The sequence below is a fragment of the Pleurodeles waltl genome, chromosome 3_1 (assembly GCF_031143425.1).
Source record: "Pleurodeles waltl isolate 20211129_DDA chromosome 3_1, aPleWal1.hap1.20221129, whole genome shotgun sequence".
Lineage (NCBI taxonomy): Eukaryota > Metazoa > Chordata > Amphibia > Caudata > Salamandridae > Pleurodeles > Pleurodeles waltl.
Genome location: NC_090440.1, coordinates 2,001,558,605 through 2,001,577,768, shown reverse-complemented (window position 1 = coordinate 2,001,577,768; position 19,164 = coordinate 2,001,558,605). Strand labels below are relative to the sequence as shown.

Here is a 19,164-nt window from a genome sequence, read left to right as displayed (position 1 = left end):
AATACAGTACCTACATACAATCAAATATCTTTAATAGTTACATCAATAATACACACAAAGATACACTGGTATTGTTTACATTAAAAACAACAACAAAAAGTAGAGACTAGCCAAAAATAGAACAAACCAAGGGAGTCTAGGGTTCAACACTGACTCACATACAGTGGGCTAAGGTGTACTAGGATCCTTATTTCAAAGCAACAACCTGAGGAGAGTACTTCTATCGCAACCCACCAGAAGGGAAGTCGCAACTGTACAATATCCCCGCTGAGCTTGGCAGGGGCGGAGCAGCAGGAGCAACAGGAATAGAGCACAGCAAAAATCGGGGAACCTGCTGGTTCCTGCGCCGCTCTAAGGAGATGGTGCTAGTAGCTGGAAATTGCTCGCTAAGCAGGAAGAGAGAAAATGACCTAGCGGATTAGCATATCTAATCCGTCACGTTCTGATGACTGGCACCGAAGAATAGTTAGTGGAGACGGAGAGAGTCAATGGAGGTGGGAGGTTCACTCGAGTGGAGTAGAAACTCTCTTGGGCAGCAAGACGTAACGCGCAGGCTGCTGAATGTCAACAGAGCGAAGATCATAACAGAGGAATACTGTCGGGCATTTCTTGATAAGTGCGGACAGGATTTCCTTGCTGCCAAATAAAAGTCAGAGAAGAAGGTGATAAAACGCAGGAGGCGGGCAAAACACTCACCTTGAGTAGCAGATTACCTCACCAATAGGACTGTACACACTCTAAAGGCCAGATGATAGCGGAGTGTGTGTGGAGCAAGGAAATCCTGACAGGGCACTCCCCGATAAGCAAGACGTTGGATGTGGCGCTACCACCACCTTGGATCGGGTATTCCCACAGCAACTAGACCATACACCTCCGACCGCAGGGTGTCAACGGGGCGTGTATGGAACGGAGAGATCTTGTCAGGGAACTTACCAGACGAGCCTGACGTAGAAGGCGGCGTTTCACTCCCCTAAAATCGGGGACTCCCCCAGGCACCGGAACACAACACGCCAACCACCGCTTGACAGTGGAGCGTGGTGGCACGAAGGGGAATCCTGTCAGGCAACTCCCAGATGAGCCTACGCAGGACTCCAAGACTGCATAGCCTCCACAGCAGCAAATAGGTTGGGAGCTGTTAGGGGGCTCCAGGGATGAACTCCCCTTCTGGGCACGAACACAGAGCACCAGAACCAGGATGCAACACTTGTTACAACACTAACGCAACGGCACGCAGTGAAACAACGCCACCACAAGAAGTCCTCAAGATCCTCTCTAAAGGATTGTAGCAGGTAATCTGGGGTACCTGTTGAGACCTTGAAGGTAAGTATCTCTCTTGGAGAATGCAACCAAGTAGCCCATAGAAGCGACAGGTGGTGCGAATAAACTCAGGGGTGAGGAGACCTTCACAGCTCCTTGCGCAAAGCGTATCCCACCCTCGTTGCCCAAATAAAAGTGTTGCAAATAACGAAGGAAGCTCCTTGACAGCAGAATAAGCTTTATTTACTCACGGTCTCCTCAAAGCACCACCTAGCCTGAGCGTCTCTTCAACAGTAACTCCTGACAAGAGACAGCTGCCAACATTCTAAATGAGCTTTGGAACAATCCAGTAGCAAGGTAAAGAAGGGGTGGGGGGAGGGTATAAGGAGGCAACAGGGGAGGGAACCATTATGTACAGTAGTATACAACCAAAGGAACCTTCATATTATTGTATAAGGTGAAAACTTAAATGTCTAATTATGCAAATAGGTTCTTGATAAGATATGTATGAGACAAGACAGCTTGTGAAAAGGAACAATTACAACAGCAAAATTTAAGAACGGATGATTACACATTTTATGGCGATTCTAACTGGACATGGCTGATCCATGATCATTTGTGCCACTCTGGAGGGCTCTCTGGGACTTGTAACTCCTTCTTTGTTGTGGAAGTAAATGCTGACAGGAGTAGTGGCGAAAGAAGGATTTTATGGCTATGGGAATTCACGAGGCAGGGGGATTGCCCCTGAAATGAAATGTAGATTTATATAGCGCAGCTTATCTCCCATGAGGGTCTTTAGGCGCTGTCCGTGGGCACAGGGAGATTAAGTGATTTGCCCAGAATCACAGGACATTGCGCCGATGCCAAAGCTCGAACCTGAAACTCCAGTTCCTGAGGCTGTCACTCAGACAGCTGCACTACATCCTCTCCCTCAAAGTGCCTTGGTCTGTCAGTGCTCTAGAACTTTCAGAAGAGGGTGCCATGAAGGGCAGCTGTGGGCAGCGGTGGCTGGTGCAGATTAGGAGCTGTGGAACATAAATACAAGGCATGAAATGCAGACAGGGGAAGACCGTAGTGAATGCCATTGTTGCCCCGGAGACACTTAGGGGGTTCTCCCATGACAAAACTGTGTGAAATATGTGGCTATATAGTGTATTTAAAGGATCATTTATACATAAAATGGGGAGGGGGGGATGGGGATGAAACAGGTGTGGCAGCTGAATTTTCAAACCCGGGGAGCAACAAAAGGCAGGCACGGACAGTGGTGTTTGAGGAAGTCTAACAGAGGTGGTGTGCAAATGTCCTGTTCGAAATGCACATAGTGAGCAAGTCATAATTGCTCCAGGTAGTTTTCAGGGAAAATGAGGCCAAATCCAGCACTGTAGAGCATAATATGTACCTGACTATCACTAGATGGATTGTTGGAGTGGGTTGTGATAACCCCTCCCCAAGAAAAGTTTGAAAAACTATGACAAAATGCATTTTCAGCAAAGTTTCACGAAAAAGTGGCTATGAAGCAATGGGCATGAAAGGCAGGTAAAATAAACTGAGTATGAACTTTACCTAATATTCCAAATATCACCATTACATACCACTATTATGCCAGGTGTAGGATTCTACCAAGGAATTGTCATGATCCTGAAACGTCATGGCTGCTCACTGTGCACAGAGACTTATCATCGTTATGCCAGGAGCAGTGTTTCGCCACAGGCGGGTACCAATGTACTATGAAAGCCTCAATATTCTAAAAATGACCACCATGAAGCCAACATCAGGATTACATCAGTGGTAGGACCCAAATGTCATGGATGACTAGTACCACCATTTTGCCCAGGGTAAGCATTATACCAGGGTTGGGCAGTGACATCATCATATAATGGATGCCCACAATGTGCCATGTATTATCACCATTTCACAACGTCAAACCAGAGATTGTCCCAGGATCGGGTCAGAACCATTCATACTTTTGTTTTTTTTCTCTGAAGGCCACCACAGCTGTGACAGAATCAGTAAAGCATATAGCATGCCAGAGTCTCTGCAAAGCAGGCAGGACCGTCAAAGACAGTCATATGACGGGTTCATGCCATGAAAGCCACGTAGGGATGTGGAGTAGACAGCTGCAATGCAATAGCAGTGAGTGCTATTGACTGCAGGATTAGCATCATTAAGTGGGGAATTGCGAGTCACATTTCTGGTTTGTACTTCATAAGACTAGGGGCTCTGATTGCCAGCTGGATTCATGCAGAATGAACTACATATCTGTTTGGTACCCCTGAAAGCCGACTGGGCCCCTGGGATAGAGTAATTCAAATGACAGGCTAGAGGGCACGCAGGAACCTGCTTAAGATGATGGTGCCTCTGAAATCACCATGATAAGGAAACAAGCAAAGCTGAGGACGTCAGTAACATATTGCCATTGTTCTGAAAAGCCTTTAAGAACTATCAGGGGCAGGCATATGTCGAAGAAGTGCCCTGAAAAGACCTGTAGGTTTCCAAGTGCTTGCTGCCTCTTTAAAGCAAGTAGTGCTGAGACAGTAGGAAGTATATGTCAGACTACTGGAAAATTGTATTATTTCTTACCAAGATGTTGCTCCCGAAAGGCTCTTGGGTCTAGGAAAGACTCCGGCATTTGATCAGGCCATTAACTCACATATGATTGGTTGTCTCAGCAATACAAACAAGGCAAAATTCCTGTTTTCAGTAAATGGCTTGGACGGGGCCAGTCATACATCAGCCTATTGGAAAACGTAGTTAATGACAGACATGCTGAGTGAATTTAGACACTCATATGGCAATCAAGGAAAGTTACCAGAGTATTACCAATGGGGGCGACCACGGAGATGCATAAGATGGTATCTAAGAGTGGCTTTCACAGCTCAACCATGCATGCCAGAAAGGGATTTACAGAGAAAGGGGGTAGGTAGAAAGCCACATACGGCTCAGTTAGGAATTACAGACATATATCATGTAAGAATTCTAGGAAAGGCGAAGCACTGAATGGGCAGGGATGTGAACATCCTCTCAAATGGAGACATGACTGGTCAAATAAATCTCAAGCACTGCTTGGTTGGGAGAACAGTGTGCCCTCTTACCTCTTGATGTCAGCCATCAAAGAAAAGCCGGAGACTGAGTGTGCTTTATTAAACAATCACCTCTTTATCCCTTGAAAGAACCAATTCACAAAAAAGGCATGCCATAAAATTGACATGTTGAATGACATTACCTCTCGTCCTTGGAAGTGATCTTTTCGTAGAGACTAACCACTGACTGGGTATAGAGACATTACTCCCCTAGCACCTCCAGAGTGAAAGGCTACAGTGGATACAGTAAGCAATGTACAATCTCGCCCTTAGAAGTGGTCCCTCCCTCAGAAAGGCCACGCAGTGAATGGGCACGAGGAGAGTGTGCACCATCTTACCACTATTTGCATTCCTTTTATGGAGACTGGATGGAAAAAAGGCATGGATAGTAAACTGTCCTTTCATCTTTTGAACTGATCCTTGAGAGGGGAACCAAGAAATGCATGAACTGGGAGAGCAAAGGAACACTCACATGCCTGCATGTAACTTGTCAAAGGGAAGCCAAAGAATGACTGTACTTCCTCACTTCTAAAGTGATTCATTCAGAGAGACGTGCCAAGCACTGCATGGGCTGAGGAAGCATAATGCCCTGCACTCTAATCCCAAGAATCCGATCTGAACTGCACAACATGTGCAATGGTGGGCCAAGCACTGAATGGGCATAGAAAACAGCATCCCCTTTATTTCCGGGGAGTGGTGTAAGTATTCACTGGACCTGGACAAACACACAGGGATTCCTTTTCATCGCAACGTATGGTATGAAGAATAAATCCCACTCTCTACTTCCCAAGGCAAATGTGAAATATAACTCAGAGACAATAACACTTGCTCTGTTTTCCAAAGGAAACCCTTTAGTCATCTTTCTGTTCATAAATGCTTTTAAGTATCGAAAGACCTGAATCTGTTAGACAGTAGACTTGTTAGATAGTATACCTGTATGCACTGAGGACTAGGTCTTAAAGGTTTGTAGTAGTTTGCAAATCTCACTATACCCTCTCATGAGAACTGCTATTGTGCAGTCAGTATTCTAGGTACGTTTAAATTAAGATCCTTGTACATTGAAGAAAAATTGATACCTTCATCTTACAGTTCAAGAAGAATTTTGGAGTGGATATCAGACCAAAATCAAGTACTGTGTATTGGTAATGGCTGCTAAAAATGAGAAAACTCTGGAAGTACCTGTGTTGCTGTTAGATTATATGTTCAGCCTCCTTCTGAAAGTTACAGAGAGCAAAACCTCTGGTGGAAAAGGAAAATTAGGATAAAAGAATAAAGTAATGCGCCTTCCAAAAACCTCAAACAGCTGGGATGGTGGTAGAGAAGGGCACTGGGTTGCACTCTTTTGGGACCCATTCCAAGATGTCAGCCCACATTTTGTAATACAAAGTTACTACATAGAATAAACCCTGTCGAAAATGGCACTCGTTAGAAGGGCTCTGACCATGTTCATGTTCCAGGTCCTGAGTGGCATTGACAGAAAAAAATGCCAAGGACGGAAAACCACACAGGTGTGGCAACATGGTGAGTTGGTGGGTTTACTGTTCCTGTTAGGGGTGTGCAAAATAACTTCAATTTTGTTTTGTGTAATCTTGTGAAATGTTGGCAAAAATACAAAATATTACACCAAAAGCAATTACGTCATTTAGCTCTATATTTTAGTGCAAAATGTGTTGTGTCCATTTTTTAAGCAAGGACACATTTCATGCTTGAAAATTAGCGTGAAAAACAAAACAAGTGCTACAATCAACAGCTGCTTGTGTTCTGGTTAGTCCTGGCTAGAATTAGTTCTTGTTCTTATTGTTTTTGTCCTTAATTGCATCTACCTGTTGGTGTCAGTGAGACCAGTTCCCTTCAAATTCACTGACTCGGCAGTCCCAAGAAGAGGGCAATATTCAGCTGTTTTTTTCTACCATTGTTGCATCATTTGTTTTAAACAGAGCTCTATTAATTTTGTGTTACCTTCTCCTGAATGTGTTCTTAAGTCCTGCTGGAGCTGTATTTCCCTTTTCCTGCTAGTTTTGTTTGAGGGACAGTAAAAATGTGCAAGGGCCCCAAAAGTGTGATCCCTCATAAGAATCTTTGCTCTCCAACACAGAAAAACTGCATAACAGAGTTACATCAAAATTGGCAAAAAGTTACAACTTTACGCGGAATGCCTTTTTATGATTTGGTGTAAATCTGTTCAGCAGTTTTCAAGAAATCCGTGTTTGAAGAGAGGCTCAAGATGTGTTAATGCTTAGGAAGAGTTAGACATGTCTGGGAGGCTGTTACCCCAGGACTCCAGTGGTACTAAAATAAAAAAATAAAAAAAGCCCATTTTGATTGGCTGAGGGAGTTTTTTCTCCTGTCGGTCATTTCAAATAATCTGATTGGCTGGCTGCAACACAGAAGAAAATGCTGCAGCCACTCTTCCATGACAAAGGCATATAAGGAGTTAGTACACCCTGGCCGCTGAGGCATAATACTCTTGTGAGACATGATATACCGTGGTACTTCTGCGGTACTGCTATTAACAAAAGAGTTATGTGGTACCAAAAATAAAGTACAGCAACAGCAATCTCCCTAAGGCCTTGTGCAGTGGGTGTTGACTGCTCCAAGGGGTGCTAATGGTACCAATGAGGGGGCTGTTCCCCAACAGATACTATTTTACCCACGTCATACAGTACTATGCAATATTTGAATAGAAAGGATTGATGTTTCAGGTTTGGGTGGCAGTAGCTTATGGAGGAAGTGAATAACCAGGATGCAGAATTTGGTAAGGAGCAGAAGATGATGTTACTCCGTCATGATCTGCATGTATTCTCTTAGACTTATTGAATGGCGTAGTGTGTCACACATTCAGGAGTTTGATTATTTCTGATGTTCCAAAGGAATACGTTTTACCGGTATCCCTTAAAAAGTATTTTTGGCACAGGTTGCATGCTACCACTTTAGCAGGCACATTGTTTTCCAGCAGCAATTGAAAAAATGCGACCAATGGACTGTGGTAAGGCCCTCAGATCCTGCTGCTTTTTCTGAGACTTTACAGTTCCTCTCTGGGCTTCTCTAGATGAAATCTTCTATTTTTGTTTTAGCTGAATCCCCCAAAAACTGAAAAATTACTGAAAAACAGAAGAGTGTGCAGAGGATGAGCACACACTTAGTACAACTTACTAGTGACATTAGACAAGAGTAAAACTTGAAAAATGAGCCCTTCACAAAAAACTAGGCTTTAAAAAAAAAAGAACTGTGGTATGTCGTCAGTGAGGTCATCAATGATTTTGATGCCATCAATGATGTCATTTAACGTGCCACAGGTGATGTATTATGTGAGTAACATGCAAGATCATAAGCAGTGCATTAGTGGGGCACAAATTATAGTTAGCCGAGTAAACTAGAACAACAATTTCTAGTGGATAATGAATCTAACCACAGATTCTTCAGATGAATACCTCCATGCACCAGACTTTCTCAGCATTGCTCCTACGTGCCAGTAGGTGGCATCGTGCAGCTATGTCAACTCCGCCCCGCATCGGAAATGACACTGAAACCACATCCATCATTTTCTTTCTGCACCTTTAAACGAGGATCGGAGATTGCTACGAAAACTTATTTCAGTCTTTTGACAAATTTTCTTTAATAAAATCTTCTTCCACAGTGTTCAAGGGCACATGTTCCCTCCAGGGGTCTCCAACGAGTAGATCGTGAGCTACAAGTACCTCTCAAGCTACTCATAAGTAGCTCTATTGCATGTAGCCAAGCATCCAAAACTGAAAAGTTTATATTTAAAACAAACATGTAAACTTGTCTGATGTGGTCAGTATTAAAAGTCTAATAATATTCATGGCTCTGGATGATTTTCATTAACATAAGTAGCTTTTACTACAAAAAAGGTTGGAGACCCATTGTTTAAACCTTGTAAGGACAGTTTTAAGCAGCTGTCTGTGACATTCCCCAATGAGGATAAACCCCAGAGCGATACAAGACCACAAAGCCAAGCTCCTCATTGTCGAACATACTTGAAAGGCGCATACAGTTGCTCTGAGTAGAGGAAGCTGACCCTTTCAGGTAAGTCCAAGTCTAAATGTTACAATGATGTTTCTAGGCCATGGTGCTTCCGTGAGATAGTCCTATATGTGGGATGGATTTTCCTGGATCTTTCATATCCTAGGCAAACGTGGCTGGGTCTTTTGTGTTTAAGACTACTTACCAAAGATCACTCATCCGGAGATCTTTTACTGGTGCATGTGTGGTGTAGTCTTTCTCTCCCTAGGGTTATGTGAGGTACAGTAGAGTTACAAGGTGCAGAAGAAAGCAGGCATAAGACCTGTGATCAACCTGCATGTCTCTGGCCATTCTGCGGTCCCTAAAGATAAGGGCAACCTGAACACAGAACTCTGTTCACATTTCTGCACAGAACTGGGCATTATTTCTAAACCATCAATGGTTTGGATTTTAGCAGTTTTATGAAAAATAAAAAAATAATCTGGAAGTGGTCTATAGAAAAAGGATGGATTCCAGAATATCGGCCTTTTAAAGGAACACAGAAGGTCCACCAGGTATTATAAAGAACAAGGCCAACTGTGAGGACTTTGCCTTACGTGTACTAATTACAAACATTATGCAGCTATTAACATCAAGGTCCATTCTGAATTCCCTTTAAAATAAACCTGTTTTTATTGGTACTTTTGACCAAATATGCGTTAACATGAATAACTTGAAATTATATTCCCGAACATTTTGCATGTGCTTAAACTGCACTATTAGACAATTATTTGTCACAATAGTTATTCCATATAATCCACTGTAGCAAATCTGTGCTTTAGCAGACGTTCTGCTAAATAGTGTTATTGGCTAACTGAAGGCAGATGAGTTCATCATGGTTGTTCACGAGGACTTCAATGGGATCACATATGAACTGAAAAACAGACGAGAGATAGGTCCGCATCATACTCTGCAGGTCATTGCTAGGATCTCAAATGTCCCATCCAAAAGAGCTGATGCCGAATAGAAGTAAGCGAACCACAGCAACATAAGGTCAATGAATCAGATGAAGGTCGATAGGATGTTCAATAGGACCTGTTGGTCAACTGTCACACAGCTTGCCAAGCGGTCAAGTATGTAAGGGTTGCCACTGCCTGTTGAGAAAGATGTTGTCTACAACACATATTGTTGCTGTTTCAATACAGTTGTGTGGCCCATAGTTTGTCTTGTAGTTGTCCTTGATTCGATTTAGGAGCAGCTTTCTCAATGATCTTTCTAAGGAAGTTTAGGTGTGTGACTAGTTAGATTGTCAGGGTCAACAATGGCTTTTCTATGGGAGGATGCGTCCGGTTTCAGCATTCTAAAGGACGCACCTTTTAGAATTCAATAGCTAATGGTTCAAGGAAGTTCTGAGTCAATGGACAGCTAGTGGTGTTACGAAACTTGGGGAGGGGACACCCCTGTAAAGTACATGGAAGGCCCCCTCTGGACTTACTCAGGAGCATCAGGCCACGGTACTCTGCTGAGGGGGATTCCTGGAGTTCAGGGTCCCCCCTGCACTGCGGGGCTGCAGTGACCTTTTGTTACCCCACTGTGGATAGTCCTGTCTGCTGTAATATTCGCAAGCAGAAGACAAACCTTTTTTTTTTTTATATTTGCTTGAACACTACTGACATTTTGAGTGTAAAATGTAAAATATATGAACTCTATTTGATCTTAGTGATAAAGAGGCAAGAATGGAACATTCAGCTTGAGCCGCTTCCCAACCTCTGTCTGCTGTTTGTTGTTTTTGAATATGATGTATGGTGTCTCGTCTTATATTTTGTCAAAGAAGAACTGGTTGATGGCATTGCGCTTGTTTGCTGAGGCAGTGCAGAGTTTAGCATCAGGCAGATGAAGTGTTTCCAGGCTTTGAAGAGGGTGCAGCCTCTGCTTGATATATCTAGATTGTAGAACTTATCATAGATGATTTAGGCTATGATGGTTAGGGGCCTGCATGCAGAGAGATTAAAATATTGTTTTAGATTTTGAACTTTCAGCCATTTAGTTTCTTGCTTAGAGATGGTCGTTGTGAGGGCTCTCATTACTCATATGCCCTTTTGTATGCCACTCTGAGTCCTGACCCACCCATTCCCATCCCTTTTAACCGTGCGGTTGCCCTTCTGTGGTAAAATGGCTTCCTTGATGTTAAATCCATACCTACATCATCAAACAGCTTTCTGGCCATGCTATCAGTCTAACCTTGGTGCGCTACCGACACCGGAGGTTCTGCCTGATGCAAACAAACCAGGGCATGATGGTCCTTTCATCTCCCAAAAGGCAAATGGAGAGGAATGAATGCGCAGTGACAATGTCTTCCAAGGATGAGTTGGCCCTGCAGCTGCCTTTGGCCTCAATTTGTTCTGTTGAAATGTAATTTCTATTGTTGTTACCGGTTGGTGCCTGGTTCAGAAATAAGTTACTTATTTGAGGAATACTTTCTTACAAATACAGTGATTTTCAGGAAATTGATCATTCTAGTCACGTGTTGGTCTGACCCAGATTTCATCAGTGCAGTGCTTTGTGGGGTACGGCCTATAATCAATATGTTGTTGCTTTCTCCAAGGCTACGGCAAAAACCGTCTCTTACATGTTGTACTTTGCATTTGTGAAAGATATTAGATGTGCCCCGTCGGTATAAGACGTTTACCATGACATGTCTTGCTTGTTTCATTTGCCTTCAGCATCTCTCTATTAGACATATATTTTAGTATTTTTGTTCGCTCACAGCAGAGAGACAACTTGTCTATCAAAATTCACAATTTATTTAGAAGTCATTATTAACAATTTCTGTCTTTCCAACCGGCCACCGTAATCCGCAGACATTGCATCAGAAGAAGCGTGGTGGACTCATTAAAAAAGACACACGCGGCTGTGATGTGCAGGAGATCTAGCCTGCACACCAAGGAAAAAAGTTAACGTTTATGCCAAGAGCACATTTGTATTACTTGTATTTTTGGTGGGGACTACCTCTTTACGGTCCTTTTGATCCTTCCACTGCTCGCACTTTAGGAACAAACTGTTTTTCTTTTTCAGTCAGCACTCAATGAGCGCATGTGTTTTCTAGCTCTCTCCCTCGTGTGCAGCTCCCCTCGGCACCCGCTGTGTTGCTGTCTGTAAAAGCACCGTAACAGAGATATTTTGGCTGGGGAACAGGTGAAAAGCAGACTTTAAGGGTTATGTTTTGTTTTATCACCTGCATTTCAAATATTGCATGAAAGCACTAGTTCTGGCGCGCAAAGGTTTGTTCTGGCACCGGCGAAAGGGTCATCTGCTGCCCTCACCCAGCTGGCGTCTGAGGCAGATGATGTAGTTAGCATGAGTCCTCTGCTAAAGGCCCGCACATCTACTCCCTTGGCTAGTGCTGTGGAGCAAACAGCTTCATCATGTGGACAGTATATTACGCCTTGGCAAGTGCTTCCTTTCATATTCTGACAATTCCTTTTTTATAAATATTATGTTCAAAGCTTTGTGAGCGAAAAGCATTTGAAAAATAAACCATGTAAATTATAAAGTTTGAAAATATTGAATTTAATGTATAGATCGTAGATGTTTGCTTTACTTTCAGTAATTTGAAATGCTTTTTCTTTGACTTTTTTAAACAATACTTTACAGATAAACATTGGCAATGCCAATAACTTAGCACTTTCATTATAAAGACGAGACACATTAGCTTTCCCAATGTTTGTTTCTATTTATGTTTCTTGATTGGAACAATGTAAAATATATTTAAATCTGTAGACAAGCCACAGACACATCTGGCAGGCAAAAACAAACATCAGTGTCCTACAGCACACGCCTCTATTGGCATGATGTAAAACAAAAAATCCCTTGCAGGATCTGGACTGCACTATTCAAGATAATACATCACTAAACAATACATTGCCTACTTCTAGCTTGCTTGCCACTACCCAAATACAACTCACATATAACAGAACACAACATAATACAATGTCAACAGACCATTTTAACTCCATACACCGGGAATCCAGGAAATGTAAAGGGCACCTAAAAGTCCTACAGTACTTTGGAAGCATACCACGTGGTGGAATATGCTAGACAATTACTCATACCAAACATAATAAAAACAAGTGCATACACTGAAAATAGAACAGACGATGTAGAAACCTGCTATGAGGATTCCTCTTCTAACTGCAGAAATAAACAAGCATTTGTAATGCAATGGGTCTTGCATAGTTCAAACAAGTTAGTTATCATATTTTGACAACAGTGCCCATGAGCAAAAACAAAAACAAAAAACCTTGAGTGGAAACTGAGAAAAGATGACTTAAAAAAATAAAAATAAAGTTAGTTTTAAAAATTAAACTTTGCAATTTTATTTGTCCTGCTGGGCATGTTTTGCCAATCACAAGCCTTCTGTTTGCGGGGCACTGGAAGTTAGAACAAAATAGTACCTCAATCACGTTGAGAGCAAAGGACGGGCACTAATTAAGGTGAAATCAATTAGTGCTTGATCCATGCTCCATGCAGAGGAACGGAAATCATGCCTTGACAAATTGCAAGACTGTGAAGAGGTGTGCCATACACACCAACAAATGGTGAGCACCAAGCCCTTCACTGAACACAACAGTGTCTGCATGCAAGACGCATGCACTCTCAAGCTCGACCCTAAAAAATGAAGTGTCCCAACCCCAGAGTCTTTAGGCATATAAAAGCTGCTGGAGTGGGAAGAGTTTGACCCTATACTAAGGGAAAGAGGAAAAAAAACTCGAATTCATGACAGAAACAAGGAAAACACCATTTACTAATGGGGTGATAAGGACGGTCCTGCAAAAAAAGGGAGGAAGGGAACAGAGGCATGGCCAAACTGGCCATTCTGAAACTTTAGCATATTCTAAGGGGGCTGCAAGCTAAAGGGCTGCTTTCTAAGCTGGGCGTGCTGCCACGACCCAGCACTGAAAGCCCTACACCTAATTCTCATTGTGCCCTCCTGCAATGCAGAGCTGGTTTGAAAAGTTCTTCCAGGACTTATTTTGATTTAAAGTCCAGACCCGAGGACGCCATGCATTGATGTATGATAGAGAGACCATGTATTCATAGAAAAGGATGGCACTGTATTTTCTGAAATTCAGCATATTTATAAGCACCCTTATTTCGAAAAGTAATTAGTAAAAACTAGTGAAAATTAGAAAGGACACCATGAACTGAATTTGTCTCTAGACACTCAAAAGCCCAACCCTGCCACTGACAAGGAGATATGACTGTGTTCCTTGCCGAAACACAGAAAGAAGATAAAGAAGCAATCCCTTCTTTAACATTTAAAAAGGAGAGAAGGAAGGCTCAGCGGAGGAGCACCCTGCAAATTTGCTTATGCAGTATTCCCAGTTCTTCAAATTGTTTTAAAAATATTTTTTATGACCAAGAAAAAAAAAGCTTAATAGTTGCGACCCATACAGGGAAATTAGACAACACCAACAGCAGCCCACAATTCCCATTTAGTTATACTTTTGTACTACCACTAATAAAAAAAATTCACCCAGGAATCCTGGTATGCTGGAGAAGAAAATAATACAAAAAATAAGGCAAAACCCACTGACCCTTTGACCTGGGTAAATAAACAATAATAATAATACGTGGTCACTACAAGGGGGAAGTAAACCTAGACTTCCACAGTAGAATATTTATGATTATATTCAATGCATCCAGTCTCCTTGGATTAATTTACATTTTTATTTCTTTTATCAACTAAATTAATGTCATCTAAAAGACTCAACATACATTATTTCTTATTAAAGAATAAGCGATGTATAATTATAGGTGCTCCTATATTAATAAACACAGTGAAAGTGAATATTGTGAACAAAAGTGATGGTTTTATGTACAATATATACAAAATATGTGGTTAAAATCAGTGTGAACTTCCAGAAGCTCCGTCAATCCGGGAGTCCTGAAGTCACTTAGAAACATGTAATGTCAATCCACATTCAATTTATGTTGACGTTTCGACCCTGTATATAGATATGAATCAACAACGGGTCATCATCAGGACTGGGAATCATTCTATATAGTAGCACCTAGTAGTTCAAATTATAGATTATCATTTCTTGATAGAGTCATCTTCAATATTAATGATTCTGCACAGTAAAGCTTATTCAAGGAAGCCTCAAATTAGGCTCTTCATCAGGTATATAATCTCTCCCTTAATTCCTGTATCTCCTCAATAGACAGAGTCCTGGCAAATGACTGGATGCATTGAATATAATCATAAATATTCTACTGTGGAAGTCTAGGTTTACTTCCCCCTTGTAGTGACCACATGTTAATTATGGAGAAGGAAATAAGGCAGTAAAAAAGCAAGAAATAAACAGAGAGCAGACAAAAGTAATTATAAAACTCAGGCATTAAACGATGAACTCCGCTAATGCCATTTCACAAGGTCTGGGCACAACAGGGTCACCTTAGTTGTTACTTATCATATTGAAAGGGCAGTATTAGGAGCACTAACATCCCTGTTGCTCTTCGGTTTCTCCAGGAAGGACCCCGCAGGATCCCCCTGTTTAAAAATATCTTGCCTTGGTGAGTTTCTCAGAGCTTTGTGTAATAGTGGACACTACAATGGATCCCTATGGTCTAGAGTTCTCCTGATTTTCCTGAAGGAACTCTGAAGAGCTCTGGGCCTGATATCCGGAAAAAGATAAACAGGACTCATGACATACAACTGGACTCTCTTCTTTGCCACCACCGTCAGTAGCAGGTCTCTGCTATCAGACAACTGCAGAGTCAACATCACAGTGTGGCCCCTTTCTGGTGGGTGTTAGTTGATAGCCTGAAAGCTCTGATCAATGATTCTTTGACGAAATCGTTGTGGTCTTTCATCAATAAACTGAGTAACAGCTCCTAAAACCTTTCATAGCTCAAGGTAAGAGGCAGCCTCAACACTTGCATAGGACCATCTTCATGCATTTTCAAGGCTCGTCACTTGAGTTCTCAAACTGAGGATATTGAGCACTATACACTGCCGAATCTCAGGTGACTATCAAAGACGTCTCAGTCACAGTCCAAAAAAGTTTAAGGAAGTTAACATTGCTCTCCATCTTGAAACCCTTCTGCTCCACGGTCATGACCACTCCAGAGAAAACTTCTATTTTAGCCTCCATTGATCTGATAGCCAGTTCTTTGCTGCCAGTTTTGGCTGAAAGGTGCTCATCATACATTTTTCTCTTCCTTAATTCCTCTTCATGTGCAGAGACGTCAGAATTACATTTCTATATATGGGTGTAAAGGCCTGTGTATGAGTAAAAGCTGTTTGGAGTCATAACTTAGAACCACTCTGTGGCTGTTCTTGCCACAGATATGAACATGTCGACTGAACACTACAGACGAACTGTAGTGGATAGGTAATGCTAATATCATATCAGAAATGATCAGTTGAACACCACGGATAGAACAGGGTAGTAATTGCCTTTGCTTGGGTCTCCTAGTTGGGATAGAAGATCAACCATGCAAAGGGCACAAAACACTGTCTTTGTTAGAGAAGTGAATGGGTGCATTCAGCAACTCCTGAACCGGACAGGAAAGATGTGGTAGGACACTACTTCAGAATGTCTACATTTATTTATATTAGAGAGAGGCAATCCAGGCAATTTACATGGCAAGGAAGGATCTCTGCAATAAAGAACAAGCATTTGCAATGTAATGGGTCTTGCATTTGCTCGACTTAGAGCTATTAGTATTGAAAAGTAATACAGTTTTACATAAGCGACCCGATTTAAAGCGCCACGCGTGAAGGAGCACACAAAATGAAACAGAAGTTCGCTCGAGTAAAACGTATCGGCAAATGTGCAGCAAGATCGTGCTGTGAAGGAAATATAAAGAAAATGTAGTCCAGAAACCATGCTGAAATCATGGAGCCTCTTATGTTTTCAGTAGTTGGTCGTGCGCTCGAGGAGGGCTAAACACCAGAAAAGGCATGATGTATGCATGCCTTTCACAAATAAAATCAAGCGTTTTTAAAAGGCAAGTCCATAAACCAACTAAACTGATGGGCGTGGTTAAAAGACCACAGAGAGATTACAGCAGGCTAGAGCGCTTGCACGCTCGACCCTAAAAAGTAGGAAAACCAATCACAAAGGATTGACTATAAATAATTCACAAAATGAAAATTTTATTTTAAATTGCATTGACAATTGTGACCACACCAATATGAAAAATACCGCAACCAATAAAATTGCTGATAACAAAAGTAACTTTAGTTCTAAACCTCAAATAACATAGCCCAAACTCTTAGGAGGGAGCACAACCCTAACCGTATTCGTAGCTCAACTATCAACCATAACGTTATGCTTTCACAGAACCCTAATCTACCGGCACTAAATTTAAGTCCACCTAAGCAATGCTGAAATCACATTTAATTCAATGTTTTAATTTTTTAAAATAAATATCATTATTTCTCTCTTTTTCCCTTTATTTTCTGCATAATGATGGCATTATTTTCACAAAGTCCTGTTATGGAGCCCACTGAGTGAGAATCAAAACAGAGCCGGGCTGTGGCTTGTTTCCTTCTTTTTTGTGCCTAATTTGCTTTTCATTACTCACTGATGTGTACTTAACAGAAGCAATAGGTGGAAGAGAAACAACCGAATGAATTCCAATAAGTACACGTTCACTTTGCTCCTGGAAATCGACTATCAGTGCGTATCTGCTCCACTGGCTTTTAGAAGCTCACATTAGTATTAATGATACATTTGAAAAGAAACTAATAAATCAGAAAACAAAACTATAACATTTTAAATCGAATTATATTTGCTAAATTTGAGGGAAAAAATATGTCTTTTGGTACTGACCTGGAGCCCCTTCTTTCAACGTGTAGGTGAAGAAACGGGCATGAAGCCAGTGTGTCCGGGTTTAACCTTTTAAGTGCTGAGGCAAACTCTCGCCTCCATGCAGAGCCAATTTTCTTAATATCTAGAGCACATCGCACTTAAGCCTTCATAACATTTTTCCACAAATGTTATTCAGGCCAAATATGTGTCCCACGCGTGGGGGTTTCTACAGGTACCCAGGGTTTCATTTAGAGGAAACAGAGAAAATAGCTTAACTATAACATTTTTTTTTTTGAAAAGTGGGAAAATGTGCTATGAAAGAACATATGTTGATTTCTTTTCCCAAGAATGTCAGTAAGGAAAGGTCTGCTGTGATTAAACCCTGTGTGCAATGGGCTCTCTGAAACCCCTGAAGTCCTAGGGTGGGCAGACTGGAGTAAGTTCCCAAATCATTCCCAGGGGAGGGAGGTGGGCTCGGTGGGAGTGGGCGTGGGGTGGAGCGGGAGGCGTTGTTAGCAGAGAGACTGTTTGGGGTTTAATGGTGTGGGTGCAGCCCTGATGCTGAATGGGTCTGCCCCATCGCCCATTCATTTTCTAAAACAACATAAATCGATGCCTAGTGTTGAGTGGGCTTTCTGCCCCGCAGGGATGCAGATTTGGGTGGGTAAATCCCACAACCTGGGGTAGGGGTAGAAAGTCTGTTAGGGCACTAGGGTGGGAGATACAGACCAATGTCATTACATGCCAGCCCCAACCCATTCCCTTTTTTTTTTTTAATGCTCGCCCTCTAGCCTCTGGGTTTGGCAGACAGAGAGGAAACCTCAAAATAGAAAGACTTTTGAGGTCCTTGGGGGAGGGGAGAAGGCAACAGGCAATGTCAGGGGAGCAACACCCCCTGCTTTGATGCCGTCCTTTTAGCCAGTGTCTGATACCTACTCAGATCATCCTCCTGCGGCGATGCCCACAGTAGGGAGCCACTAGGGAGATGTACCGTTGGAAAGGGAAGGTACTTCCTTTCCAGCGGTACCTATTCATTTGTGATAGGTGCTCGAGAAATCCCCCCAAGCATCGATCTCACTGAAATCAACTGGAGCCTGTAGACTGTTGCTGCTTTCAGTTTCAGAAACAGTGTGTGGCTAACACAAAAAACACCTTGGGTTGTGAGGGAAGCTCACAGTTCGAGTACAATTCCTAAAATGCAAGCATTCAAGTGGAGGTAGATGGATAGCAAATGGCATTAGATGAAAGATAAACAAGTTGCTTACCTTCAGTAACACTCTTTCTGGTCGATATTCTATTTAACTGTGGATTCCTCAACTTGTGAATTACACTTCTGGGTGACATATTCCCTTGCACACTGTCACATAGAAAGAAAATTTGGGGTCGTAATACTGACAACAGTTTGGGACTGGTGCTCCAGATCCATATCAAAGGGTGCCAGAAGGAAGGATTCATGCACAGGGGTGGCCCTGTTTACAGCTTTGTGCCACCAATTCTGGAAGCGGTCACTGCAAAGTCAGATGGCTCTGTCAGTGCACAGGAGTAACTGCTGAAAGTTCTGCATCCAGTCTTTAAAAGGTGAGAAATCTGCAGCTAGAAGTATCCAACAGGAGAATACTTAACTGGCAGAGCCCAGATGTTATTGACACAGTCCAAGCCAATGTCTAAAAGAAGCTGGTTTAAGAAACTCAATGGTTAAAAATTGAGGACCCAAAGCTCACTTTAAATATTTTGTAACCAATAGGTCAGTTTGACAGCTGTGCTAGTGGGCTTTCTGCCTAGCTCTGCTGTCAAAATCAACACCCAATAAGGCTGTGTAGCTGAAGCGTTTCAGTTTTAGACAAGCAGATATTGTCCTGGAATAAAATAATGATCTACACCAGAGAAGCTGTAAAGATATTTAAGATCCTACCTGAAGATCCTTCACATTTGGAAAGGGAATGCCGATAGTCAAAACAGCTCGGGCATTGTTGTCTGAGAAATCCAAACCCTCGCTCACTTTGCCTCGGCACACAGCTATAAGGAGGGCGCCGTCTGTGAGG

The 19,164-nt window shown here is 42.2% G+C and overlaps 1 protein-coding gene across 5 annotated transcripts in view; it reads right to left on the bottom strand.

Annotated features, from left to right (window-relative positions):
- BRIP1 (BRCA1 interacting DNA helicase 1) overlaps positions 1-19,164 on the bottom strand; it is a 967,251-nt gene that overhangs the window by 139,773 nt on the left and 808,314 nt on the right. For all 5 annotated transcript variants that reach the window (XR_011201660.1, XM_069226443.1, XM_069226446.1 and 2 more), the window contains one exon: positions 19,035-19,156. Coding sequence is in view for 4 of the 5 variants with exons in the window: in XM_069226443.1 (XP_069082544.1) it covers positions 19,035-19,156 (122 nt within the window). In the remaining variant the exon portion in view is untranslated. The remainder of the gene's footprint in view (positions 1-19,034; positions 19,157-19,164) is intronic.